Below are 25075 nucleotides of genomic sequence, written 5' to 3'. Positions count from 1 at the left end.
ATGTCACACCTGTAATATTCCCTTAGATTATCAGCACTTTCCATTAACCCCATTTTTATTGTCTGCGCTGATGAAAACTCTGGCTTGACATGGCAACCCAGAAACCCACAAAGGATGCCTCAAAATCCTGATGCACAATATGTCCGACATCCACACCCCTCCCCAAGAGCCAGTCTCTGATTGACCACAGTTTCATGGGTTTGAATGACCTTTTCTCAAATGTCACCGCGGCTGTGTCTCGACAATCTTCTGCATCACTTTCCATTTTTAAACCATCTATATTAGGAAGCCATAAAAATAATCCTTACTATCAGCGCCAGTCATGGCGGAGAATCACCACCTCATTACCGCTCTTGTCTAAGGGGCTGATTATGGGATGGATGGGAGGATCTCAGCATCATAGCTGAGCCTGGGGCGACCTGGCAGACTCGGACTTTTAATGCCTCTGCAGTTCAGTCTGTGCTGCAGCGCTAACGCTTTTCACTTTGCTGCCGCTCTTCACTACACCTCATCAAAATAATAAAAAAAAGAGGATACTTAAAAGTGGAGGGTCCTCTCTTCTTTTAAATGAAAAGAGCAGTCGAATCTCACTCAATTATACCCTGTTGCCTCCCTGGATCATTTGAATGATCCCACACAGACACAGCACTGTGATCCCACTGCGAAACACCCTGTGATGAAACAAACTATTGTGTTTGTCCTCGACCCAATATGTTAATCCAGGATTAATTATGGGCCAGCCCTAATGAGCATCTCTCTCGCCCTCTTAGATATGTAAATGTACCAACAGTGGACAGCGTGGAGAGGCTGTGGTTAACTCGCTGTGTGTCTATAAAGGCGAGGCTGGATGGGACAGGAGAAGACAGAGACAAAGGGTCAGAGATTATTTCAAAAATATATAAATTCATTTAGATTATACAGAACAAATTTATAACAAATGTCATCTCATGACATTATACAGAAAAAAGTAAATAGATGCAGTTAGACCCTGACCAGCTGAATCCATATCATTTTAGTTTCATAAAACACAATTTATGTTTAATATAATAACAAATATAACTAGTCTTTATTTGCTATAAATTAAAGATTGATATGTTAGTAACTGAAATAAACCAATTTTCAAAAAAAAAAAAAAGTTGTGTATCTCAGGAAGTCAACAGGTTGCATGATTGTTTCTGTTGCTGTAATGAAAGAAGAACTTAAAGCTGAGAAATCAAAACACGCTCCCATTGAATATGACTTATCTGCAAAAAAAGTTGGCTGAAAATAACAATATATGACCCTTTGACCCTTTAAAAATATCATACTTGTATATGTTTTTAGAACACAAACAGAGGATGAATGATTTCATTTCTGCTTAAAAAATGTCTACCAATACTTTAAAAAAATGCTTTGATTTAAATGAACATACTTAATATTTGTAGAAAGAAATTAGAAATTGTCTTTCTGTTTTTGCACTTGGGGATAAAAGGTTTTCAGAGGAGTTAAAATCCTCAATGATTTATTGCTTCCGTAATGTAGCTTACAACAACAACAGCATATTTCTTTCTGAGATTTAGTGAATTTTAAGTGTAAACCTGAGGAAAGAGAAGGGTTAGTAATATATAAACATGACTGCATCAGTCTCTTACAAAAAACCAAAACACACACAGTTGTTGAAATGAATAAAAAGTATAAGGTTGCTGGGACTGTAGCCAACCTCCCAGGATGTGGATGCAAGAGGAAATGCAACCTCAGACTGATCAGAAGGATAACGTGGATGAAAAACACCCAGGAGACTCCATTGTTGGCAGAAAAACACAAAAACTCCAAATAGGAATTCACCAAAAGGAATGTTGACAAGCCCCAACGTTTCTGAGACTGATGAGACAAAACTGGAGCTTTTTAGCCACTCACATCAGTTTTGAGTTTTTGTTTTTTACAAGAGTACCATGAAGTTTCTCCACATGTGTAACTAAGAAATAGAAGTAACATTGCTGTTAATCTCAGAGATCCAGCTATTGACTGAAACGTGTAAACTGTGATATTATCTCCCATCTGTCAGTCCTTGAGTCTCTTGTTTAAATATAAAGTGAAATACCCACTTTTACTCAGCAGGTCTTTGGTTTGTTTTAGAGTCTCACCTCTTAGTAACATGTCTACTTTGTGATGTTGTGCATTCGAGGAGACACCAAATTCTGATATTTTTCTTATTTATTTTAAATAAGTAATGTATATTTTATTGCTATAGACACTGTTTTCCTCTAACCTGGGAATACAAATCATTTCTCCAATGAAAATACTGGGAGTGGGTTGTCTCTGTCCAAGGTGCTGAAAGCTGCTGCTCCGGGGACCGATCACGTGACTGCGCATCCTCCCCGTGCGAGGGGCAGGACGCCTATGCGCGCTCCGTGCACGCGGACAGTTGGGTCCTCATCATGCTCGCGAAGCCTCCTCTCTGACACGGTGCGTGTAGTATGCGCGCCTGCAGAAGAGCTCCGAGCAGCTGAGCGCACGGCTCTTCTCCTTCACTCCGTCCGCGCGCGCATCCAACGCCGCCGCCGCCGCCGCCGCCGCCGTGTGCGCGTGGAGATGGGCGCTCAGGAGTGGGCTGCTGCTGCCCACCAAGTGTGACTGTGTTTCGGAGTTACCGAGCGGGAGGCGAGAGGATGTAAGAATCCCGCAGGCGAAGCCCGCACCTCCTCTCGCAGCCACCATGCAGAAGGGGATGAGGCTGAACGATGGGCACATCACGTATCTGGCGCTCCTGGCCAAGAAGGACGGCACGAGGCGCGGCTTCCTGTGCAAGAAAAGCTCGGACAACACAAAATGGCACGCCAAGTGGTTCTCGTTGTTGCAGAACATGCTGTTTTATTTCGAGAGCGACTCCAGCTCGCGCCCCTCCGGGCTGTACCTGTTGGAGGGATGCGCGTGTGACCGGGCACCGTCCCCCAAACCGCCCCTCTCCGCCAAGGAATGCTTAGAGAAGCAGGTAAGACCCCGAAACAAGTTGTAAACACGAGGACATTCCCTGAAAGTTGCCCCCCATCCTTGCAGCCAGCACACATGCTGTTTTGTGTCTTTTCTTTCAACATCTCTGTGTACGCAAACAATCGCAGTTGTACTTCACTTGACGTTCAGGGTTACGTAATGGCGTCATCCTAACCGATCGTCTGGATTCTGCTCTAAAACTGCCAGTTTGTTTGTTTGTTTGTTTGTTTACCTTTGGCAGGATAAACCTCTGAGGAAACTTTGCAAACCGCTTTGAGCTTCCTCGTCCTCTCAGCGCCGCAGCATGTATCTTATCACATTCGCATTTTTTTTTTCTTTTGGAATCAAACAGGAGCTGAAGAATGAGAAGAAAACTTCAGCTGCGTCCAAACTTTGCAGGTTCAGGTTGCCATCTTGAGGAGGAGAGCCACCCCCCTCCCTCTTTTTTTCTTGTCGCTTTGACGTATTGATTTAATTCCTGGTCTTGATATTAATAGCATCCTACCTTGGCAACTGTGTCTCCCCGGTTTATATCGGTGGTCCATTTGACAGCTCCCTCATTAACATGGGCTGTTAAGTACAGCCATGAACAACAGCCAAACCATGGCGCAGCCTTTCTGCTGTTTATCACTGCACCCCCCCCACCCCTCCGGTCTGTTTTAGCTACATCTGTTTTTGGTCCTTTCCTTCTTCTTCTTCTTCCTTTTTTTTGGGGGTGGATAAACATGTGCAACAGCTAAACAGTTTCACCAAACCCCGTCACATCGCATCGAGTGAAACCAGTGCAGGAGCTATAAACGCAGGAGTTTAGGAGCCAAAAGCTGCTGGGAGCTCTGACTGCAGTCACCTTCTGATTTCTGCAGCTGCAGTCTCTTTCCTCCATGCAACACTGGGGAGGAAGACCTCAAATTAAACGCAAAGTAATGGGACATTTGAGTAACATTTATTGGTTAAAAGAGTAAAACGATTTCCCCACTTTAAAAAAAATGAAATATCAAAACATTCATCTTTCCCAATGTGTTGCTACATCATGTATTTTCTCCCAATTTAACATTTCAATACAACGTTTTATAAAGACAAAACAAGCTTAGTCTTACAGACTTGCGTGCATATAGAGTTTTTACATTTAAATCTATAGCTTGATTATTTCAGAGTGAGGATGTTCAATTGAAATCACCAAGAAGACCTTTAAAGTGTAAAAACAACTTCAGTTCTGGATTATGGCTCACTGGATCAGCTCACAATGCAAGCGGAACAAAATATGACCTAAGTTTTATGTAAGACTCTAAGTTAAAGAGCAGGAGCTAAAAAGGCTGCAACTATCTTTAGAGCAGGGCTGCACAATTTATTTAACAGCTAGATATCAGTAATATCAGTATTGGAAAGAATTGCAATAGATCACAGAACCAAACATGCCAACAATGTATTTGGCAATCAAATGGACTCCCTATGCTCGAAATGCCCACTGTGGATTTAGATATTAGTGGCTTAAATCCTAATGCACTCAGACAGTGTTGTGAGCATTGTGATGACAGAAAAAGATGAAATGAATAGGGAAACTGCATTAGTTGCAAATTATAAAGTTATCACAGTAATCAACAGTATTGCATGTTTTCCCAATACTTTAGCCCTTCTTTAGTGTGTGTAATTGTTTGATGCAGAAAAATGTTGATCTTTTCCTAAATGTTCACTCTACACTGTTGAATAAGTGTCCCTCATGGTTTGACAAGTCTAATGTTGTATCTGAAATATGGCCTTCTACTGGTTTTATAATGTTTCATAATAAGAAGGTTGTTTACTTTTCTCATCCTTTATATCTGAAGCAGAGTTCAGTTGTTTTCCTTTGGCTTTAGACGTCCTTTACAACATTTGCATATTGCTGTATAAACTTCTAAAAGGATCAGTTAAAGATGGGAACTCTGTTAACTCTACTCCAGTTCATTTTATTGCCCGTTTGTGTCTGTCCTCAGTGCTGAACCTGGGTTTTACAAGAGCTACAGGCGGCGTAAAGATGCTGTAAATGTTTTGCACGTATTGTAATGTAATGTAGCTCTGCAGGCAAACATGCGCGCTTGTGGTTTGTTTGGAAATATTTTTGGGATGAGCTTCGTCTTGTGGTCATGCATGAATTATGAGTGACATCTCTGACAAGAGCCGTTCATGCAGAACGCTCCACTAAATTTATTTCAGCAGTAAATGGAATGAATTTGAAAGGCTTCGATTAGCATAACACAGTACTCTGTTCAGCATGTCTCTTTTATACGACAAAGTCAGGAAGGAAATTTGAAATTCCTTTGCATATTTTTCTAATTCTAGGAGCACATGCACGTAAAATTATAACTCGTGAAGACGTTTTCTTTATGAGAACTGCAGTTTCTGTGGCGTGCAGTCAGTCAGGCCTGTATGCGTCCACATCTGCGCATCTTGTTCGACTTATCCGATCTTGTTTATACGTCTTGAAGTCCTGCGTGCGCCACTGACAGCCTGCAAAACAGAGTGGCTGCACGGAAAAGGTGAAACGAGGACAGAAAGACTAATTAATGCTTTATGCGTCTGTGTGTGCAGGCATACAGATTTGCCCCTTTTGGTTTCTCCTCTTGGAGAAAAAGCAGAGAACGACACAGGAGTCAGTGAGCAGACTGCAGAGGTCGTCGGAGGCAACGCCACTGTACACTCCTGACATTAAACCTGTTACGTGTGCGGATTACTGCAGGTTTCAGATTTTTGTCGAGCGGAGTGTGTCTGTGTGAGTGTGTGCAGGAGGGATAGCGGGGAGAATACTAGATCTTATCTTTGTGTGTGTGTGTGTGTGTGACAGGGAGAGGTACAATGCAGCAGATAGATGCCAAGCCAACTGCCACTTTGCAGGGCTACAGAGCTTTTTATAGCCCTCACTCCTCAAAAAGGCAAAAGATCCTTCTCCCCCTCCCTCTCTGTCTGTCTCTCTCTCCGTTCTCATTGTATTCTTTGGAGTGCTCCACTTTTTAAACGTTCTTATTCCCCATTTAGAAGGCGAGCTACGTTTAAACCCACAGTTACCATGGCAACCCCTATTTGCATCTGAAAAAGTGCTTTTGAAGGNGGGGGGGGGGTAGCAAAATGTGCAACAACATGCTTTGGCATTGTGTTCCTTTTAGCAGGTGCCAAAAATATGGGTGTATGTGGGAGCGAATGTGGGTCATGTCAGTTGGTCAAAGATGATTAGGTGTTTTCCTTTTTGTTTAATTATCACCTGCTGCCCCAACCGGAGGGCGATCATGTACCGATGTCCGTATGTGCGTGCGTGATTGAGTGTCTATCTGTTACCAAAATGTCTCATGAACCACTTGACAGATTTTAATGACACCCTCAGAAAGTAATCATTGAATGCACATCTACGATTGGTTAAGTTTTTAAGTCATTCCCATTCAAAATGGATGCTGCAGGTAATTGACAACAACAAACACAAAAATGGCAATGACTTATTCGTTTTTACAGATGTTGAGCTCAAATTTGGTGTGGTTGTAGCTGAGACTCACACCCATCCCTTACTCCGAGGGCTAACAGGTTACACAACATCTTTATTTAAATTGTTGACATGCAAAGCGGTGGGTGATTCAGATTCCATCAAAAAATACTGCTTTTGTTATTAATATGCAATTAATTTAAACCTAAAGTAATCCTGCAACATCACAACATCACTTTCTGTCATCTCTACAGAAAATACTTATCTTGAAAGCTAACTTACAGGGTAAATCTTTGCAATATAAACAACACTGTAAAATCATTTTAACAACTTTTTTTCCCTCCATAGGCAAGGTGTCAGAAAAACAACCAAAACAAAATCACTCAAGCAAAGATTTTTCAAAACATTGGATTTTTTTTATGCGCTTTAGTTATTAGATAGTATGTAAATTTATCCTTCTCCTTACATTTATTTGATCATTTTTTTCCTCTTTCCTAACATTTCTATGGGACTTCCCCCCTTCGTACAATGTCTCATTTAACATCACCTGTTTATGTAGAAGACGCTCCAGCTTTTAGGACACAAAGTGGACAGCACATTTTTGATAAATGTTCATTCTGCTCATCAGAAATATTTAAACATTTTTTTTCTTTTCACAAGTGAGTCGCTTCTCAGTTTTGAGGGATACAAAATAGTATTGTTTTGTGGGGGTTCATTTTTAAAGCATCATTTTTACATAATCTCATGCATTTCAGCAACAAACAGCCTGTATGTACTAAAAGTATAGTGGCGGCTGATTTATTGCAAGGACTTTTTTATGAGCTGTTTAAAGAACATTTCCTTCGACTGTACATTTACTTAAGTTTCCAAGAGTGAATCTTTGAGGAAGCAAAATGGCGAGTGTTTGTGCAAAATGCTAAAATAATAAAACATGAAAACACAAAACAGGATATTAAAGTGAAGACAAAGGGGAGTTGTTACAGACATGATGAGGTTTCATAATAAAAGACTTTTCCCTCTTTTCACACCCATAAACATTCTTGAGTTCTACAATCTTTACATCAAAACTAGAAAGTTTTTAGGTGTTACGTTTTTTATTTTATTTATTGAAGAAATGCTAAACTTTTTCTCCAAAATGTTGTCTTCCAGTATTACTTCACTGTTACGTTCAATCATGAGAACCAGAAGGCTTTGGAGCTGCGCACAGAAGACGTCAAAGACTGTGATGAGTGGGTGGCTGCCATCACACAGGCCAGGTAACTCATTTATGACCTTTCACCTTCACAAACTTGGATGTGTGTTTGTGTTTGTGTGTGTGTAGGATCAGTGAGTTTCATTAGTCAGTGAAGGACTCCTCATTCTCATTGATAAATGACTTTAATTCAGTTTTCAGAATCTCAAAGTGAAGTTTGTAGATCTATTGGGCTGAAAAATGTAGTCTAATCATGGATATACAAATAAAGTTTCAACTTTAAATTCAACATCAAGACTGAAGATTTCACTTGAGAACATAAAATTAGTTAGACAACAGCTAACTTCTCAAAAATTTCAACAAGCACAATGTGCATCATCTTAGTATGGATCAATGTGTAGAGCTGGATAAGCATAACTTCACGTTCAACCAAAGGCTATTCGGTATTGAGTCCCGTAAAGCATTTCAACTCTGACTTCTAGTAGAAATCTGGCCACAAAATGTCCTTTTTCAGCTAAGGTGCTTTTACAACCCCAAAACACAACGTTTGTTCTTTCCGATTTGTGGAGTTGAAGGGTGAAAAGGAACACGCCTAAAACAGAGAAGACTGAGTTTGACCACATTTTGACCATGAAACTATTTTAGTCAAATTTTACAGCGTCTGCCTGAGATCTAAAGATGATTCCAAACACAGCAGCAAATCTATGACAGAATCAGTGAAAAAACCCCATAAATGAATCCCTGCGAAATTCTAAAGCAACTTTGTAAAGACAAGCAAATCCTAACTCATAATAATGTGAGCGACCGATTAGGTCATACACAGCATGAGTCCTTCAAGTACTGTAATTGCTGTTCATGGTAGTTTGACGACTGAATAATGGTTGTACTTAATGTTTTACATTCGACTTTTAAAACTAGCTTTAGTTTTATGATGTGAGGTTGGATTTACCAAATACAACCAGCTGCTAAAGACAAAACGGCACATATCTTCCACTTTCTGATCAAAACGCCTCACAGAAAAAGCTGCCGATCAATTTTGTTCGAACTGGACATAGATTTACAAATAAACTTGTTGGCCATTTTTCCCTGCTTTACGACCACTGTATTTGTTTCTTGTCAGAAATCCCCTCCCCGAGAAGCACAATACACATGTCAAAATTTAAGGTCAAATATCAATTTTACTGAATTGTTTATGTAAAAAAGGTGCATCGCTGGATAGACGTAAATATTGATAAAGCAATATGAAAGAAATAATCCTATAAGAGTTGGGCATAAAAGAGAGTAATGAAAGCAAAGTTTTTAAATGTCATCTGTGTGCATTTGTTTGTCAAAAGGTCAATTGATTGAACTTGCTCAAAATGAAATTGATTAGTGGTCAGCCGCTGCAGCAGAACTTACAGTACAGGGACAAGCTGACCTGTCACGTTGTAATGACAGACACTGGTGTCTGAGTGCAGATTCCTCTCATCTGTGTTTTAGTTGCTTTTTTTTTTGCTTCTGGGGTTAACAATCTGTATTGTTCAATAAAATCCTTTCAAGCGTCACAAAACAAACAGCTGAAGTGTGTAATCTGCAGAATTTTAGCTCGAGCAGAAGCGGCTTTTACACACGCTGCGCTACAAGTATTTAAAGAATTGGTTGCGTAAGCGCGCTGCACCCTGTGTGGATGGAGAGACTGAAACGTGAGCCGATCCCCGGTCGGCGTTAACTTTGAGAAGTCCACAAGGAGCCCGTGAAACACGTGTTAACGAGGTCCTCGCCCTGTGTCTGTTCAGTTACAGGAACCTGGCTACAGAGCACGAGACCCTCATGCAGAAGTATCTTCATCTACTCCAAATAGTGGAGACGGAGAAAACGGTTGCCAAGCAACTTCGACAACAGATAGAGGATGGGGAAATCGAGATAGAGCGGCTGAAATTGGAGGTAACTTGTAATTTCATGGTCGCTTCATATATGTCTGTGTGCACATGTGGTTTTATTTATTGTTGTAAACCTTGGAAAAGGAGAAGGACACAATAGAACTGAAAGAAATGAGGCAGAGAGGACAAAAACACAAAATGGGCACAATAAGACAAAAAGGTCTCGACCCAGTGTAAAAAAGAAAACACAAATTGTGAGTTTATGTTGAGCTTTGCAGCTTGCAGAACCCCAGGAGACTCTGTAACACTGCTGAATGTTTTGTACCCTCATTATTCAGCCTAAACCAGATCAAATGTGTCTCTCTTTAATGTGCTAATGGATGCTTCAATTGAATCCAGCATTTTCAATATGCATGATTCAGCTTTTGTTGTCCATGATACTACAGTGTGCACTACAAAATAATGAGCTACTTTCTCCCTTTTCATGGCTAAAGTGTTCACTAGTAATGGACTTTGTTTATTATCAGTTCTTTATTAAAGGGTTTTTATGTTCACAGTCTGAGTGCGATGGGTGAGAATGTAACAGGCCATTATAAAATACAATAAAGTGACATTTTTTAAAATGTCTGGTTCAGTTTCTGTGTCTGTCAGGGCTTTGAAGCAGCTAATGGACCAAAGCAGAGTTGATCAAAAGGCAGTAGTTTACATAACTGAATAAAACATCGGTACCAAAATAAAAACATGCATCAGTGTTAGAAAATATGACATCAGATTCTAAATTGGATTTCATATAACATATTTTCTAATCATTGCATATCTAACTGAACTGAAAACAGTTTAAAGACAATACAACATATTGTTGAAAACTGTTCCTTTTCGTTTTGCTGTGGCTTATAGTTATAATAAAATAAATAAAATTGCACTGAAATTGGAAAAATAATAGTTTGTAAAATAGAAATACTCCTTTCAAGCAATGTTCCATATATATATATATATATATATATATATATATATATATATATATATATATATATATATATATATTATATAATGAGCCAAAGAAAACAACTAAAGTCATTCAGGATGTCAGTAACATGACAGGATTTTCAAAGGTCATCTGAAAAAAGCTGAGTTTCTGGGAGGAAAAGAACAAAAAGGGAATCGACCCTCAGGACTGATTCAACAACGTACTTATAATGTATCTTGCAGGGATTTTTATTATCTATGGATTACAATGTCATTAGAAGATTTAAAGCATCAAGAAAACGTTTTGCATGCAGGTCAGATATGTGCAGAACGTAGAAAATCAGAGACAGCCACATGTGTAAAATAAATGAATATATCTGAAATACTGTTGTCAGTAAGCACAGTTTATTGCTGCACAAATAATGGTAATGTTGCAAAATATGAAAAAAAAAACTCTTATTCCTCCTGTTATGCTTATAACAGGGGCTCTTTGGATAAAACTGTCTGATAAATAATAAATTGTAATGTACTTAAGGTTTTTTCTTTTTGGCTGTTTTGAATTTCAGATTTCTGGAATCCTGAAGGACAACGAGAAGATCCAGTCTAACCCAGAGGTGCCGCCCAGTGAGGATGACACGGAGATCAAAAAGATAAAGAAGGTGAAGGGGAAGTTAAGGGCGACTCCTGTATTAGCTTCACGTCTGCATGTGAAACACAGCATGATCCCTATCTGCTAACCGTGTTCAACGCAGGTCCAGAGTTTTCTGCGAGGCTGGATCTGCCGCCGGAAGTGGAAAACCATCATCCAGGACTACATCCGCTCCCCCCACGCTGAAAGCATGAGGAAGAGGAACCAGGTGGTGTTCAGCATGCTTGAGGCAGAAGCCGAGTACGTCCAGCAGCTTCACATCTTGGTCAACAATTTCCTGCGGCCGCTTCGCATGGCAGCCAGCTCCAAGAAACCGCCCATCACCCACGATGACGTCAGCAGCATCTTCCTGAACAGGTGGCTGCTGGTCGCCCGGTTGTTGCACTGAAGCGACTGCAGTGATGAAATATATTAATAAGAGAAGAAGAAACAAAGTACTAGTTGGTAATGAACTTTTTTGTCTCTGTTTCATTAGTGAGACCATCATGTTTCTCCACCAGATCTTCTACCAGGGTCTGAAGGCCAGGATAGCCAGCTGGCCCACACTGGTGCTGGGTAAGAGGCACAGAGACTCAGTCAGTCCCAGTTTGGTTTTATTTTCTCCAACAACCATAGGAAGTTGGTTTGTGTCACTAACATCATTCACAAACTAAAAATCCAGCATTATCTTGGAAGATTTAAAATGCAGACCTGTTTGTGATCAGCTCAGGCTGAATTCAGGACGACAAAAAATACAAACTTTTACTTTCTGAATGAGGAAATTTGTAGAGAGTTTGATTGTTGATTTTTTTGCAGTTAAAACCTGAAGTAGTCGTGAGCGCTGCTGCCTCTCTTTTCAGCGGACCTGTTCGACATCCTGCTGCCCATGCTGAACATCTACCAGGAGTTCGTGAGGAACCACCAGTACAGCCTGCAGATCCTGGCCCACTGCAAACAGAACCGAGACTTCGACAAACTGCTGAAGCAGTACGAGGCCAAGCCCGACTGCGAGGAGAGAACACTGGAGACGTTCCTCACTTACCCCATGTTCCAGGTGAGATGCACCACTGTGACGCAGAAAGGTTAAAACAGAACCAGGTGTACTTCTTCTGCAATGCAAATTTATAATCCTTACTACATAAAATTACTATTTATTTGCAGTACTGTTTTTTCTATTTTGCTCCCACGTAGTGTCATAGTGAAAGCAGATAAGCTTTTCAGCCTTTATCATAAGAAGCGTAATCTGTCGGAGACATGATGGGGGGTTTATTCAGAAACTTAAAGTTTGATAATTGGTGTGTTTTTCTTTTTTAATTAAAGTGCTCCAAGTTAAAGTACAAGAATTATTAGCGTTACAACAACAAAAAGAAATTAAAAGTTCGAAGCCAAACCTGTTTAAAGCTTCTTCTTCTCTCCCTCTCAGATCCCTCGCTACATCCTGACGCTGCACGAGCTACTGGCTCACACTCCTCATGAGCACGTGGAGAGAAACAGTTTGGACTACGCCAAGTCAAAACTGGAGGAACTTTCCAGGTAGGTTTACTGCCTTCGTGTCGATCTGCAAATAAAATAACCTACTGGGTTCAAAAAGTTTAAAATTTTTGAATCAGGTCTAAAACATTTGATTTCTTTCAGCACCAGACAGAAATTTGTTTTATTCTGATCAATTTGTATTTTTCATGTTACATAATCATGAACCAGCTACACGAAGGCATTATAAAAGAAACCTAATTATGTATATTTGTTTTTTCTCTCTCAAGGATCATGCATGACGAGGTGAGTGAGACGGAGAACATCAGGAAGAACCTGGCCATTGAGCGCATGATTGTGGAGGGTTGTGAGGTGCTTCTTGACACGAGTCAGACATTTGTACGACAAGGTAAGACAGGTTTAACTGACTGTTCGATTCATCCTGATTATTCTGATAATATTAAAAAAGTAGAAAATTATCTAAAAAACTTTATTGCAGGCCAAATGTTTTTTAACCATGAAAGTTTGTTAAATAGTTAGTGACAGTCACATAAGTTTAACTTGTTTGATGTTATTCTTGTCCATTTTTTAAAGAGACCTGAAACTTTTCCCAAATTATGACATGAAAATAGTAGCAAGCTGTCTGTTTTCTCCTGTTTCTTTGCTCAGGCTCTCTGATCCAGGTGCCAATGAGCGAGAAAGGCAAAATCACCAGAGGGCGACTGGGCTCTCTGTCTCTGAAGAAGGAAGGCGAGAGACAGTGTTTCCTTTTCTCCAAACATCTCATCATCTGTACGCGAGGGTCAGGAGGAAAACTTCACATCACCAAGGTACAGTTCACTGTACTCAACATGGACCAAAACTAAAAAAGAAATAAATAGTAAATGCATGTGAACTCTTTTGTAAATATTAGAACTAACTATTAACTTGAAGCGAATTTAGAATTTCAGCTTCCAAGGATGTAGTTTCCACATCCTCCATTTTCAGAAAAAACTTAAAACTTAAAGTTTTATCATGAAATTATTTATTTTATTTAATCACAACCTCAGACCTGATGACAAAGTCTGACTAACATTAATAAGAGATTGAATTTAATGTAAAAACAGATTTGTTTTAGCCAGTGACCTGCTGCGACCTCTCATTCTGATCGCAGAACGGAGTGGTGTCTCTCATAGACTGCACCCTGATGGAGGAACCAGAGGGCACAGACGATGAGTGTAAGTTACCCTGTGCATCAGATTTTATTATTTGACTTCAAAATATCTCATGCATTAGTCAAGTGATTTTATTGAAACTATCAAAAAGTAATCATTAAACATATGCCTAGTATTAACTACTTTTTAGAGTTGATATAATTACAGATAAGCAACCTTAGCAAACCCAAAAGTGGTGATAACTCGTTCAACTTTCACAGATATTGAGCTAAGATTTGACGTGGTAGTAGCTGAAAGTCAGCCTCAATACACACCTTGAGCATTAACAGATCATATGTTGTGTAAGACAATAGACTGTATTTACTCCTTTTAAGAATGTTAGTTTTTAATAAACGCGCATTTACAGGTCGAGGTATCTGCTCAGTGAGCTACTGATCAACCCAAGTTTTCTGTGATTAAATTTTCAAACTATATATAAAGCTGAACCTAATTAGAACCTGTGTCTCACAGTTGAGGTGTAGATGTGAATAAACGTGACACAACAAATAAATACTTTGGAAAATCAAACATGGGGGCGAACAAAAACCCACGGAGCAGGCAAACCGAGCTGTGTTACAACACAGAACAAACCGAAGGATACGACAATGAGCGACTGTGAGCTGGGGTTGTTAGCACTGCGAGGGATGATTACTGGGATGAGGAGCAGGTGTGAGGTGCTGAGAACCCAGAGGAGCTGAGGGAAACAGCGGACACACGTAGGACAAAAGGCAAAGCTGAAACGTATGGAAACAACAGATAAAACTTAATATCCATAAAACACAACAACAAATGAACTCAAAACAAACACAAACTGCTCCGAGATCCTGACTGCTATCATCTCCACTCCCACTTTAATAGGTTTGTCAGGGGACTTTAAAGTGAGCCCACACGGTAAAACACAACACTAAAACACATGTTACAGTGATTTTAGATTAGTGACGCAGTTTCTATTAAAGTCACTGTAAGAAACTCAACATCCATATAGACCTGTAGACTTTCAAGGCAACAATAAAAAATACTGCTGTTTAGCTTGTTACCAGCTCAACTGATTGCACAACAGCTTCTCTTCTTGCTCTTTTCTGAATAAATAAAGGTTGTTGACTTTGTGCCTTGCAGCCAAAGGGGAGCGGAGTGGCCAGGACACAGAGCACCTGGACTTTAAGATTATGGTGGAGCCCAAAGAGGGCCAGCCTTACACAGTCATCCTCGTTGCTTCATCCCGACAGGAAAAGTCAGCGTGGACGAGTGATATCAGTCAGGTGTGTTGCCCCACCTGTATATATTCATCAAAGTAATGGGTTTGACAAAGAACCTGGGATGATTTTGACTGCAGATTTGACTTTGGGACGAAGGGTTTGAAACCTTTTTTTTTCATCAACAAGTTTCTGAGCTTACTTTCTGTCTGAAGTCGTTTTACTCACACAGGTCTCTTTTTCTGTCTGTCTCTGTGGCTCGCAGTGCATTGACAACATCCGCTGCAACGGTCTGATGATGAACGCATTCGAGGAAAACAGTAAAGTCACCGTCCCACAGATGATTAAGTAAGAGTCTGGCACCACGCAGCAATGCTCATACATTATACATGCACAGTCAGAAAGCGATATTAGTATTCCATAAAAAGACCACAAAAAGCACAAAGAACTTAAGAGCACAGAAACTCAATTGTTTTTCTACTTTTCTTCTTGTGAAAAGCTTTACTGACATGCATCCAGCCCCTGGCCAAAAATATAGAACCACCACTAATGGAGAAATTTTATTTATCTGTTTATAGTGGGAAGAACAACAACAACAAAAGAAAAATCTGTATTTTTTTTCCAAGTGAAGGAAAGCTTTATTGAACCACCTATAATTTGCATTTCTAACTAAAACAAATACAGGCACTTGAAATAATAACAAAAATACTAAACTTCTTTAAAAGTCTAAATCAACGCAGTGTGGCAAAAGTTGTTCGCTGTCCCCAGTCAGCTTTGTCTGAAATTTAGCGCAAGTGTCAAAAAATTAGGAAGTCCGTAAAAACAAAACCTACACTGCTCTATCAAACAAGACGTCAACATCACGGCAGAAATTTGAAGCAGTACGCCATGAAAATAGGAAACAACAAAATGAGCAAAAACAGGAGCCTTTGTTTAGCAAACTGTAAAAAAAAAAAAAAAAAGTCTGAAGGAAATGATAATTTCATACAGAAAGTCTAATTTTAAACCTGTCATTATCAACAAAGCTGAAGAAAACAAGCTTACGGTGTCATAAAGAGAAACGGGTATGAACTGTGAGGGATTAAATCAGAGTGGTTTTCAGTGATGAATCACCACCTGCACCGAGCAACTAGAGGTTACCAACACTTTGGCTCAGTGGAGCGCCAACGAAACACTTAAAGAATATTGTGTGAAGAAAACAAGCTCATTTTTGCAGTCACTGATGATATGGGTTAGCATGTTATGCAAAGGACACAGAGAAAATCTGTTATTACACATGCATCCATTGATGTTTTGATTCTTTCTTCCATTCCTTCAGTGTAAATAGTAAATGACTCTGTGGGTTATTTCCATTAGTTAAATTTAGAAATCACTGCATGCAAAGTTTTTTTGGCAGTGCAGCTTGTATAAGATTGTGTAGCAACATCAAGACCACTGACACACGCGACTATTAAATATGCTGTAATTGGAGGTGGGCAGCATTAGCCCTGAGACCTATTTCCATCTTGTTGAACTCCAACAGGTCAGACACCAGCTTGTACTGCGACGATGTCGACATTCGCTTCAGCAAGATGATGAACTCGTGCAAGGTGCTGCAGATCCGCTACGCCAGCGTGGAGCGGCTGCTGGAGAGGCTGATCGACCTGCGATTCCTCTCCATCGACTTCCTCAATACCTTCCTCCACTCGTACCGGGTCTTCACCAGCGCTGACGTGGTGCTGGACAAGCTCATCACCATCTACAAGAAGCCAATCAGTGCCATCCCTGCACGGTGAGTAACTGGACTAAACTGAACTTTGTAACCACAACTACATCACTCCAACAGCTGAGAGAAGGTATCATAGACATACGTCTCTATGGAAGGAAACAGAGAGAATTTGGGGTAACATATTTTAATTTTTTTTAGCAACATTTCCATTAAAAATGTTCATGCATTCTGTCATAAAATTAGCTTTTCTCTGCATGTTTCCTGGAAGCTGGCTGTGTTACACTGGTTGGCTATATTAACCATCTACAAGTGCCTTAATGCTGCCTGCAGCTGGTGAACAAAGTTTGAGTTTCCCCGTTTCCACCTGAGGATGCAGCAGCAGCTCAGTAATGGTGCAGTGAAGAGGTGGGACACCCCCCCCCTCCCCCCAGTGTCTGAATTAGTCTTTGCTCTCACGTGGTCTGTCTGTGAGCAGCCCATCATGCCTCAGTGTCCAGCCCAGGTGAGAAGGGACTGGGGAGGAGGAGGCGGTGAGAGGTCACACCAGCACCGTCTTCCGTCGGCCATCTCAGTTAACTGTGTCCCCCTCCTTGACCCCACCCTCCTCGTCTTTTTCATTCCTTGCCGTACCCTTTTTCCATTCTCTCGCTTTTATTTGTCTTTCCACAAGTCTGACCATCCCTCTCTCCGCTGCGCTGTCACCATGGCAACCCTTTACTCTGCTGCAGGACCCCACCCTCCCCCCACCCCCTCTCTCCTGTCTTCTCCTTCCCCATCATCTGCAGCAGCTCCACGGTATTAAATATTGATGCTGGTGTTTTGCACCCTGTTCTCTTCTGCTCCTCCTTGCTCCTTTTTGTCAGGCTCCTCTCCTGTCTCCTGATTATTATTTATTTATTTTTTCATCCTTTACTTGCGTCCTCTCCTGAGTTTTTATTTTTCTGCTTTTTGCTTGTTTTGTTTTCCTTCCCTGTTCCACTCTTTGCTCTTCTAATCTTCTTACTTTAGGGTTCTGGAGACCCAGCGTGGCTGCAGTCAGCATCATGTCAGGCTGGAGGCTTCCCGTTCGCCCACTCTCAGCCAGCAGCCTGCGCTCCGGTGGAATCCACATCAACAATGTTGCTCCTCTGTTCTCCCCTCCCTCTCTGCATCACTCCCCCTGCTTGTTTTAGATTATTACTGAAACCCAAGTCTTTTTCTCCCACTTTCCCTCTCTGTCTCCATTTGTCTCCCCTTTCTCTGTTTTTCCCTCCCCGTGTCTCAGTGGGCCTCCCCTGGGCCAGTTGCTGTTGGCAGCACCCGTGCCTCCCACACTGTCACTTGACATGCTATTTATAGGTCTTCGGAGGGGGTGGCTCCCAGTGCAAGGAGGATGCTGTCTTAAACAAAGTAGCTTGAATAAAAAGAGGCTCCCGAGGAGCCCTGCAGTTAACGTGTTCCCTCTCTGCTTCTGACTCCCATGTGCATCACTTTGCACCCACCCCCTTTACGTCCACTTTTCCCAAGGTTAAAAACTTTTAAAACATGTTCCCATACTAATGGTTGATCCTTCTGTCGTTTTCTCCTCTCTCCTGCAGCTCCTTGGAGCTTTTCTTCGCCAGCAGTCAGAACAACAAACTCCTGTACGGCGAGCCACCCACGTCTCCACGTGCCAGCCGCAAGTTCTCCTCCCCTCCTCCCCTCTCCATCACCAAGTCGTCCTCGCCAAACCGCCGGCGCAAGCTCTCGCTCAACATCCCCATCATCACAGGGGGCAAAGCCCTGGACCTACTCAGCTGCTCTCCCAACGGCTATGCAAGCATGCACACCACCATGTCACCCTTCAGTAAGACCACACTCGACATCAACAAGCTCTATGTGTCCAGCACCATGGCCAGCAAAATCCCTGATGAGGAGGAGCCCAAAGCTGAGAGCAAACCTGAAGAGTCTGTCCTCAGCAAGCAAGGTCAGAGAAGCTGTTTAAGGGATCTTTTTTATTCAGTGTATTCAGAATGCCTTGGTTATGCAGAAAAGTCAGATAAATAACTTTTATAACTTAGTCATTTGAGCAGAAAACTGAGGCTCAAATAAGGAACACGGACAATGAAAATATAAGGACAATGTAGTGTTTCCATTTCTTCACTCTTGAGGACAGATGTTTTTAATGTCACTGTCATCCAGTTTAGTTCAACCGTGAAATGTTTCGTCTTTTTACAGATCTGTCTGTGAGAGAGGAATGCGATGAAGACCCGAGTCAGAGTGATGAGGCAGAAGCAGAAATGTCTCCGCCCAAGTCACCATCAACACCCAAAAACGTCAAGGCAAAAAACTCTGGTATAGCATCTCACTGCCTCTCTGCTGTTGTGCTGAAATCTCATCTAAAATATCATCTCCTCATTTTATTTCTCCATTTTATCTCCACACTTGTTATTTACTTAAAAATTAGATCCACTAGTTAAATAGGACCAAAACATTTGCAAAAATGCAAGAGGCCGGCAAATTTCCTGTGGTTTATTGAGTGTCAAGTGTGTTGGCAAATGTCAAAAACAAGGGATCAGCTGATCAATTGATCAAATAACAATACTTTTGTTCAAACAGATAATATTAAATGAGTAGTTTAACAAGTGGTAAAAGAATTTTAACATTGTTGACTATTTTACAGTCAAATTGGCCTAAAGAGAAGGGTTATCCTGAACTGAAGCATGACAAATATCTCTATATTTTGGGTGTTCACATCATCAAACCCATTGTATGCTTCTGAGAACATACAAACCAAATTCTAAGTATTCAATCAAGATGTAGCTGTTAATTAATTTCAATGAATTATGAATTATAATGACCATCTTTTTCATGCCACAAGTTTAAAAAGATGAACACGCTCAGATTGACAAATAAATATAGCCACAGAAGACTGGCAACAAACTTTTTTTCCTCCTTCAGACAAGCATACCTACAGCCAAATAAGGTCTTGATAAAAACCACCCACAGCATCCCGGCCCTCCCCGTTCTGAACAGCGAGGGAGCATCCACCTCGTAGGTAGTCGAGCACAATTCATCCCCAGTGTCTTCTCTTCCTACGTTGCATGATACAAGGGAAGCCAGTGCCTTGTGTGAGTAGGTGGAAGGAAACCTTGTACCTTAGCAACGATGTGCGTGTTCTTGTGTGCCGCCCCCGTCTGAACGAAGGAAGGCAGAGGGGGGAACAAGTGAGTAATGGAGGGAAGGTAGGGAGGCAGGCACAGTGGAGTGGACGCCGTCACTGAGAAGAGCTGCAGGACACACTGTTCTGAGTCTGTTTTAGCTCTTTGTTGCCCTCCGATGGTCAACAACTCAGTTTGTGCAACATTTCTGCAGATCTCCAGAGAGGATTTAATCATCTGTAATAATAAATGTCTCTTTTAGATTCAGAAAAGCGCACTAAAGGAGCAGATCTTATCAGATTAAAGAGAATGTTCCTTGGCTTTTTTGTAATTCTATATGTGCATGATGATGTTACTATAAAAAACATAAACAAACCTATGATTTTTCATCCTCTCCTCTGCAGAGTTTTCCCTGTTTTCCTTCAACAACGGTATGGTGGTGTCTTCTTGCCGGGAGCTTGACAATAACCGCAGTGCCCTTTCTGCTGCCTCGGCCTTCGCCATTGCAACGGCTGGTGCCAATGAAGGCACGCCAACCAAGGAGAAGTACCGCCGTATGTCCCTCGCCAGCACAGGTCAGTGACATCTGGCGCCGGTAGAGATGCTTGTTCAGGACTATCTGTAAGTTTTCTGCAGCTCTCCACTCAGTCACTCAGGAATTTAAAGTGAACAGCCAAAACTTACTCAAAGAAAGCAGATCTGAAATGTTCAGTTTTTGATTAATTATTGATTGTTGAGAAAGTTTAGATATGGGGAGACAATACTATCAATTAAGCAATAAAAAATTCCTTTGAAGAGACAGTTTAGCACTAGAAAACCACAAGAGGGCACTCACATCACAGCGACTCCTCTGCACTTTTTACACACTCATTATATCATCAGTAAAATAAATTTTTACAATCAAAAGTTGTATTTTCATCTAAAAAATTAAATGATTATTTGATGGTTTTTAAAAAAAAAATTTAAATAAAGGTTGGAATGAGGGGGCGATACATGAAATAAAAGTGAAGTCCCCCAGGAAACACCTGGACTAAATGTTTATTTTCAAGTCATTTTTTTGTCTGTAGAAGTAATTTCAGTGAAGGACTGAGTCATTCAGAAATAAAAGTATTAGTCAGTTTAAATGTAACTGTATTAAACCTGGTTCTAGGTTTTCCTACAGACCAGAGGAACGGAGACAAAGAGTTTGTCATCCGACGAGCTGCTACCAACAGAGTTCTGAATGTGCTACGTCACTGGGTCTCCAAACACTCGCAGGTAAAGTTCACCCCCCATCTATCTGTTATGTCTTTGAAGGCGACAACACTTCAGTAATGACACTGTGGCTGCTCCTGTGTGTGTCCTCAGGACTTTGAGAAGAACACAGAACTGAAGATGCGGGTAATTGGTTTCCTGGAGGAGGTGATGCATGACCCAGAGCTCCTGACACAGGAAAGAAAGGCAGCTGCCAACATTATTAGGTTGGCTTTCCGTTATTATCGCATGATCACACATACACAGTCATACATAACACATCTGTGTGTGAGCACTGCTTTAAGAACATTTTTGCATAAATGTGATTGATTCAAAAAATCTTCTGAAAGATTAGATTTGGGGAACTGGAGATGAAATGCATCATTGTTCACCTTGGTTTGGTTTTACCTATTGCTAAAAATATACAAAACTCGGCTTTATGGTGGCAGAAGCTTAGAAAACAAATTATCTTTAGCCTGAAGGAAGGGCGTACTTTAAAATAAGTACAGTTGTCACAAATGGTCAGCTGGGACCCAAATGCGAGGAGGAGCTTTTATTAACTTAACTCAAAACACCAAAAACAAGAAACACAGAGCTCAACAGATGATCTGACAAATACCAAAGAAAAACCAAGCAGAATATTTCTAAGGAGGAGTGATTAATCAATGACCACAAGTGTGCTGATTACCAAAGGAATACAGATGATCGAGGAGCTTGAAGCAGAGACAGCTGAGGACATCTGGTGGCCATAAATCACCAAAATGACTCCAAACCGTAAAGAAATCTAATATCAAACAGAAGTTGAGTCTACTAAAACAATTAAAACCATGACAACAACATGCCTTAACTGTAAGGAAAGGTCCTGCCCTGTGTGTGGTTTATAGTTCTGAAGTCAAAAATCTAAATGAATAAATTGTTATAACGTGAAACAGAACTGTTGAAGAAAAGCATTTATGTCTTCTGGTGTTCAGGACGCTCACTCAGGAGGATCCAGGAGACAGCCAGGCCACCATTGAAGGGATCACACAGATGGTTAGCGGGAACACAGAAACCGTCTTTTCAGCGATTACTCTGCTTTGACTACCATTAATTATTGCTTTGGTTTTTTTTTTTTTTTTTCATGTATTTTTGCATTCAGGCGATGGAAGAAAGTAAGACTGAACCATTTGAGAACCACTCAGCTTTGGAGATTGCCGAGCAGGTCACGATGCTGGACCACCTGATCTTTAAAGTCATCCCATACGAGTGAGTCGCCTGCAGACGAGGATGGGAGACAAAATCTCACAGAGGGCCAGGGAGGATCGAAGGAAGTGTCGACAAGTTCATCGAGCCATATTTGATGATGTTTATCACAGAGACCTTTTTGTTTGTTTTTCTGTAGGGAGTTTTTTGGTCAAGGTTGGATGAAGAACGATAAGAATGAGAGAACCCCGTACATAATGAAAACCACCAAGCACTTCAACGATGTAGGTCTTTCCTGCGGACGCTGACGGGTGGATCAGTGGATGAGTTTAAACGGCTTTTTTCTGTTTTTTTTGTTTTTGTCAGATCAGTAACAGGATTGCCTCGGAGATCCTTCACTGGGACGACGTCAACATGCGGGTGGCGGTGATAGAGAAATGGGTGGCGGTGGCCGACATCTGTCGCTGCCTCCACAACTACAACGCTGTGTTGGAGATCACGTCCTCGCTCAACCGCAGCTCCATCTTCCGCCTCAAGAGGACCTGGCTCAAAGTTTCCAAGCAGGTATCAGTACTTCACCGTCTAAGAAATGAAATACTCTCCTAAACAAATGAGACACAACTCACTGATCAGGGACTTTTGGATGGATTGGTGGGATTTCTAAGCTGGCCTCAGTATTTCACTTTTGGATCCATTTTCTAGACAAAGACTGTGATTGATAAGCTGCAGAAGCTGGTGTCATCAGAGGGACGGTTCAAAAACTTGAGGGAAGCTCTGAAGAAGTAAGGATGCCTGTTTTTTTTTTACTTCATGTAAAGTACTCTCTTTTTCTGGCAGTGGAGGTATTTCTTTCTGTGTAATCTCTTTAACAGCTGTGACCCTCCCTGCGTTCCCTACCTGGGGATGTACCTGACTGACTTGGCCTTCATCGAGGAGGGAACTCCAAACTACACCGAGGACAACCTGGTCAACTTCTCTAAGATGAGAATGGTACAAATAAAACAAGAATAATATTCTGTAGCACTGTATGCATTCTGTACATTATTTATTAGTCATGAATAACTGAAGAAAAGTCATTTGGTTAATTACCATGTTTTTTCTTTTTGTTTTTATTTCCTCCAGATATCTCATATTATCAGAGAGATCCGACAGTTTCAGCAAACAGCTTACAAGATAGATTTTCAGCCAAAGGTCAGATATTCCTGTTTTTCTTTTTAAAATTTTCTTTTCTACTCTTTTAGTGACTTAAACTGTAAAATCTAATGAACTGATTTCACTAAAAGTGATCTAGAGAACTGATATAAAAAAGGTAATACTTTATTTTTACTTGTAATTATAGAAGATTAAATTTTAGGTTTGACTCTAGAAAAGTGCTCTGTTTAAATGTAACATCTCGACACAAAATTAGGTTGTCTCTTGAGTTTATGAGCCTTTTTAGGCCTGAAAGAGTCACAGGTTAGAGTGAAGTAGCTTATTAAACATACATCACTTCGTAAATGATAAAGTATTGGACTGAAATGAGTGAAAAAAGCAGCCGAAGTCTAAAGAAAGACTTCAAAAAAACCTGGAAAACAAGACAATTTAAAAAAAAATGTAAGAAAACCTGCTTTAAAGGGTTTGAGCCTTTTGCACGGTGCTATAGATCATAAAAATTGAATTTTTCAGCAGTGTACCTCGACTGCTCTGTGTGTGTTCTCGTAGGTGGCGAAGTACCTGCTGGACCTCAGCACAGTGATGGATGAGGAGAGCCTGTATGAAGCATCTCTGAGAATTGAGCCCAAAACCTCATCATGAAGAGGATTTCTGTCACTCTCTGTGCACGTGTGGAGTACCCAGAAACAAGATTTCTACATGTACATTATTTGTATTAGACACAGTAGACTATGCCCTTCTAGTATTTGCTCTCCAATGGACTCTTTGTGTATAATTGTTATAAACTGAGTAGAAGCCCAGAGAGGTTTTATTTCTATAGATATAGATTATTTATGTGTTATTTATTGTCTAAGATGCTATTTTATGATTTATTTATTTTGAGCTACAAAACAGACATCTAAGAGAGTTTATAGAGTTGATATTTAGTTATTTCTAAATGAAAGTGTTTGGTACTGGAAAAAGCTTTCATTCATGAGAGATGATGCAGGATCATCAACTACTGCTTTTCTGCTGAGGGTCCAGGATCTTTCAGGTCCGATGAAGTAGGGTTCTCTGAAAATGTTAGGAATGATCATTATCTTACCTGTCCTAGACAGAGTTTTGAATAACTTCAGTATGGAGAAATAAAGGTTATTTCTGACCTGAATAATGAGGACAACACATCTGAGCTGAGATAAAATCATAGCAGTTTATTTGAAAGCTACTTTATAAACCTTTATTACGCCATCAGTTTTATATTACATCGTTATTCCTGCAGAAATTTTATAATATTTCTGAAGTGCTACAGCTGGATGCTGTGGATGTTTGCACTAGCAAAAATCCCCATAAATTATATGTAACTACCTGTATATTGACACAATAACCCTGAAACTGAACACGATGTAACGGTTTATAAAATAACGTTTACTGAACAGCTATAAAATATTTTAGCTACCTTGGCCTCGCTCAGGCTAGCTGTTAGCTCATCAGTCCGGTCGGAGTTAAAGTTTATTTTTCCACATTTATAGTAGGCTGTTCAAAGAGCTATCTACAGCAGGTAAGATGCTGGCTGTTCATAAACTGTCAATAAAACCCCAATTTAAAAAATCTGCACTTTTGCCTTCAGAAGAAATTGCACAAACATAAAATACCAAAATTGGTTTTAATAAATAACCCAAAGATGCATTTTTTTGGTCTCTCTAAACACATTGATTTGAACTTAATCTGGAAAATTTTAAAATGCATTCAGCATAACTTTACATTTAACAATCTATAGAACCAAAAG

The 25075-nt window shown here is 40.6% G+C and overlaps 1 protein-coding gene across 1 annotated transcript; it reads left to right on the top strand.

Annotated features, from left to right (window-relative positions):
• Positions 1-2386: 2386 nt before the first annotated feature.
• On the top strand, positions 2387-23980 carry LOC108237392 (ras-specific guanine nucleotide-releasing factor 1-like). The gene is made up of 27 exons (XM_017418776.3): positions 2387-2971; positions 7565-7671; positions 9383-9530; positions 10999-11091; positions 11185-11438; positions 11557-11636; positions 11921-12114; positions 12484-12593; positions 12821-12939; positions 13200-13360; positions 13684-13747; positions 14840-14982; positions 15182-15264; positions 16439-16687; positions 18202-18569; positions 18821-18937; positions 20148-20318; positions 20894-21000; positions 21091-21203; positions 21948-22008; positions 22115-22221; positions 22358-22442; positions 22525-22722; positions 22861-22940; positions 23031-23148; positions 23281-23349; positions 23860-23980. The coding sequence occupies exons 1-27, from the start codon at positions 2696-2698 to the stop codon at positions 23950-23952; spliced, it is 3768 nt and encodes a 1255-aa protein (XP_017274265.1). The 5' UTR covers positions 2387-2695; the 3' UTR covers positions 23953-23980.
• The last annotated feature ends 1095 nt before the right edge of the window (positions 23981-25075 follow it).

Source organism: Kryptolebias marmoratus, linkage group LG15, assembly GCF_001649575.2.
Source record: "Kryptolebias marmoratus isolate JLee-2015 linkage group LG15, ASM164957v2, whole genome shotgun sequence".
In the NCBI taxonomy this organism is placed as follows: Eukaryota; Metazoa; Chordata; class Actinopteri; order Cyprinodontiformes; family Rivulidae; genus Kryptolebias; species Kryptolebias marmoratus.
The sequence above is the reverse complement of the archived record's forward strand: the minus strand, read 5'-3'. Positions and strand labels throughout refer to the sequence as shown.

Coding starts and splice junctions, on each gene's coding strand:
- LOC108237392 (XM_017418776.3), top strand. CDS start 2,696: ATGCAGAAGGGGATGAGGCTGAACGATGGGCACATCACGTATCTGGCG. Junction 12,115..12,483: donor TCACTTACCCCATGTTCCAG/GTGAGATGCACC, acceptor TCTCCCTCTCAG/ATCCCTCGCTACATCCTGAC. Junction 21,204..21,947: donor GCAGCTGCCAACATTATTAG/GTTGGCTTTCCG, acceptor TCTGGTGTTCAG/GACGCTCACTCAGGAGGATC.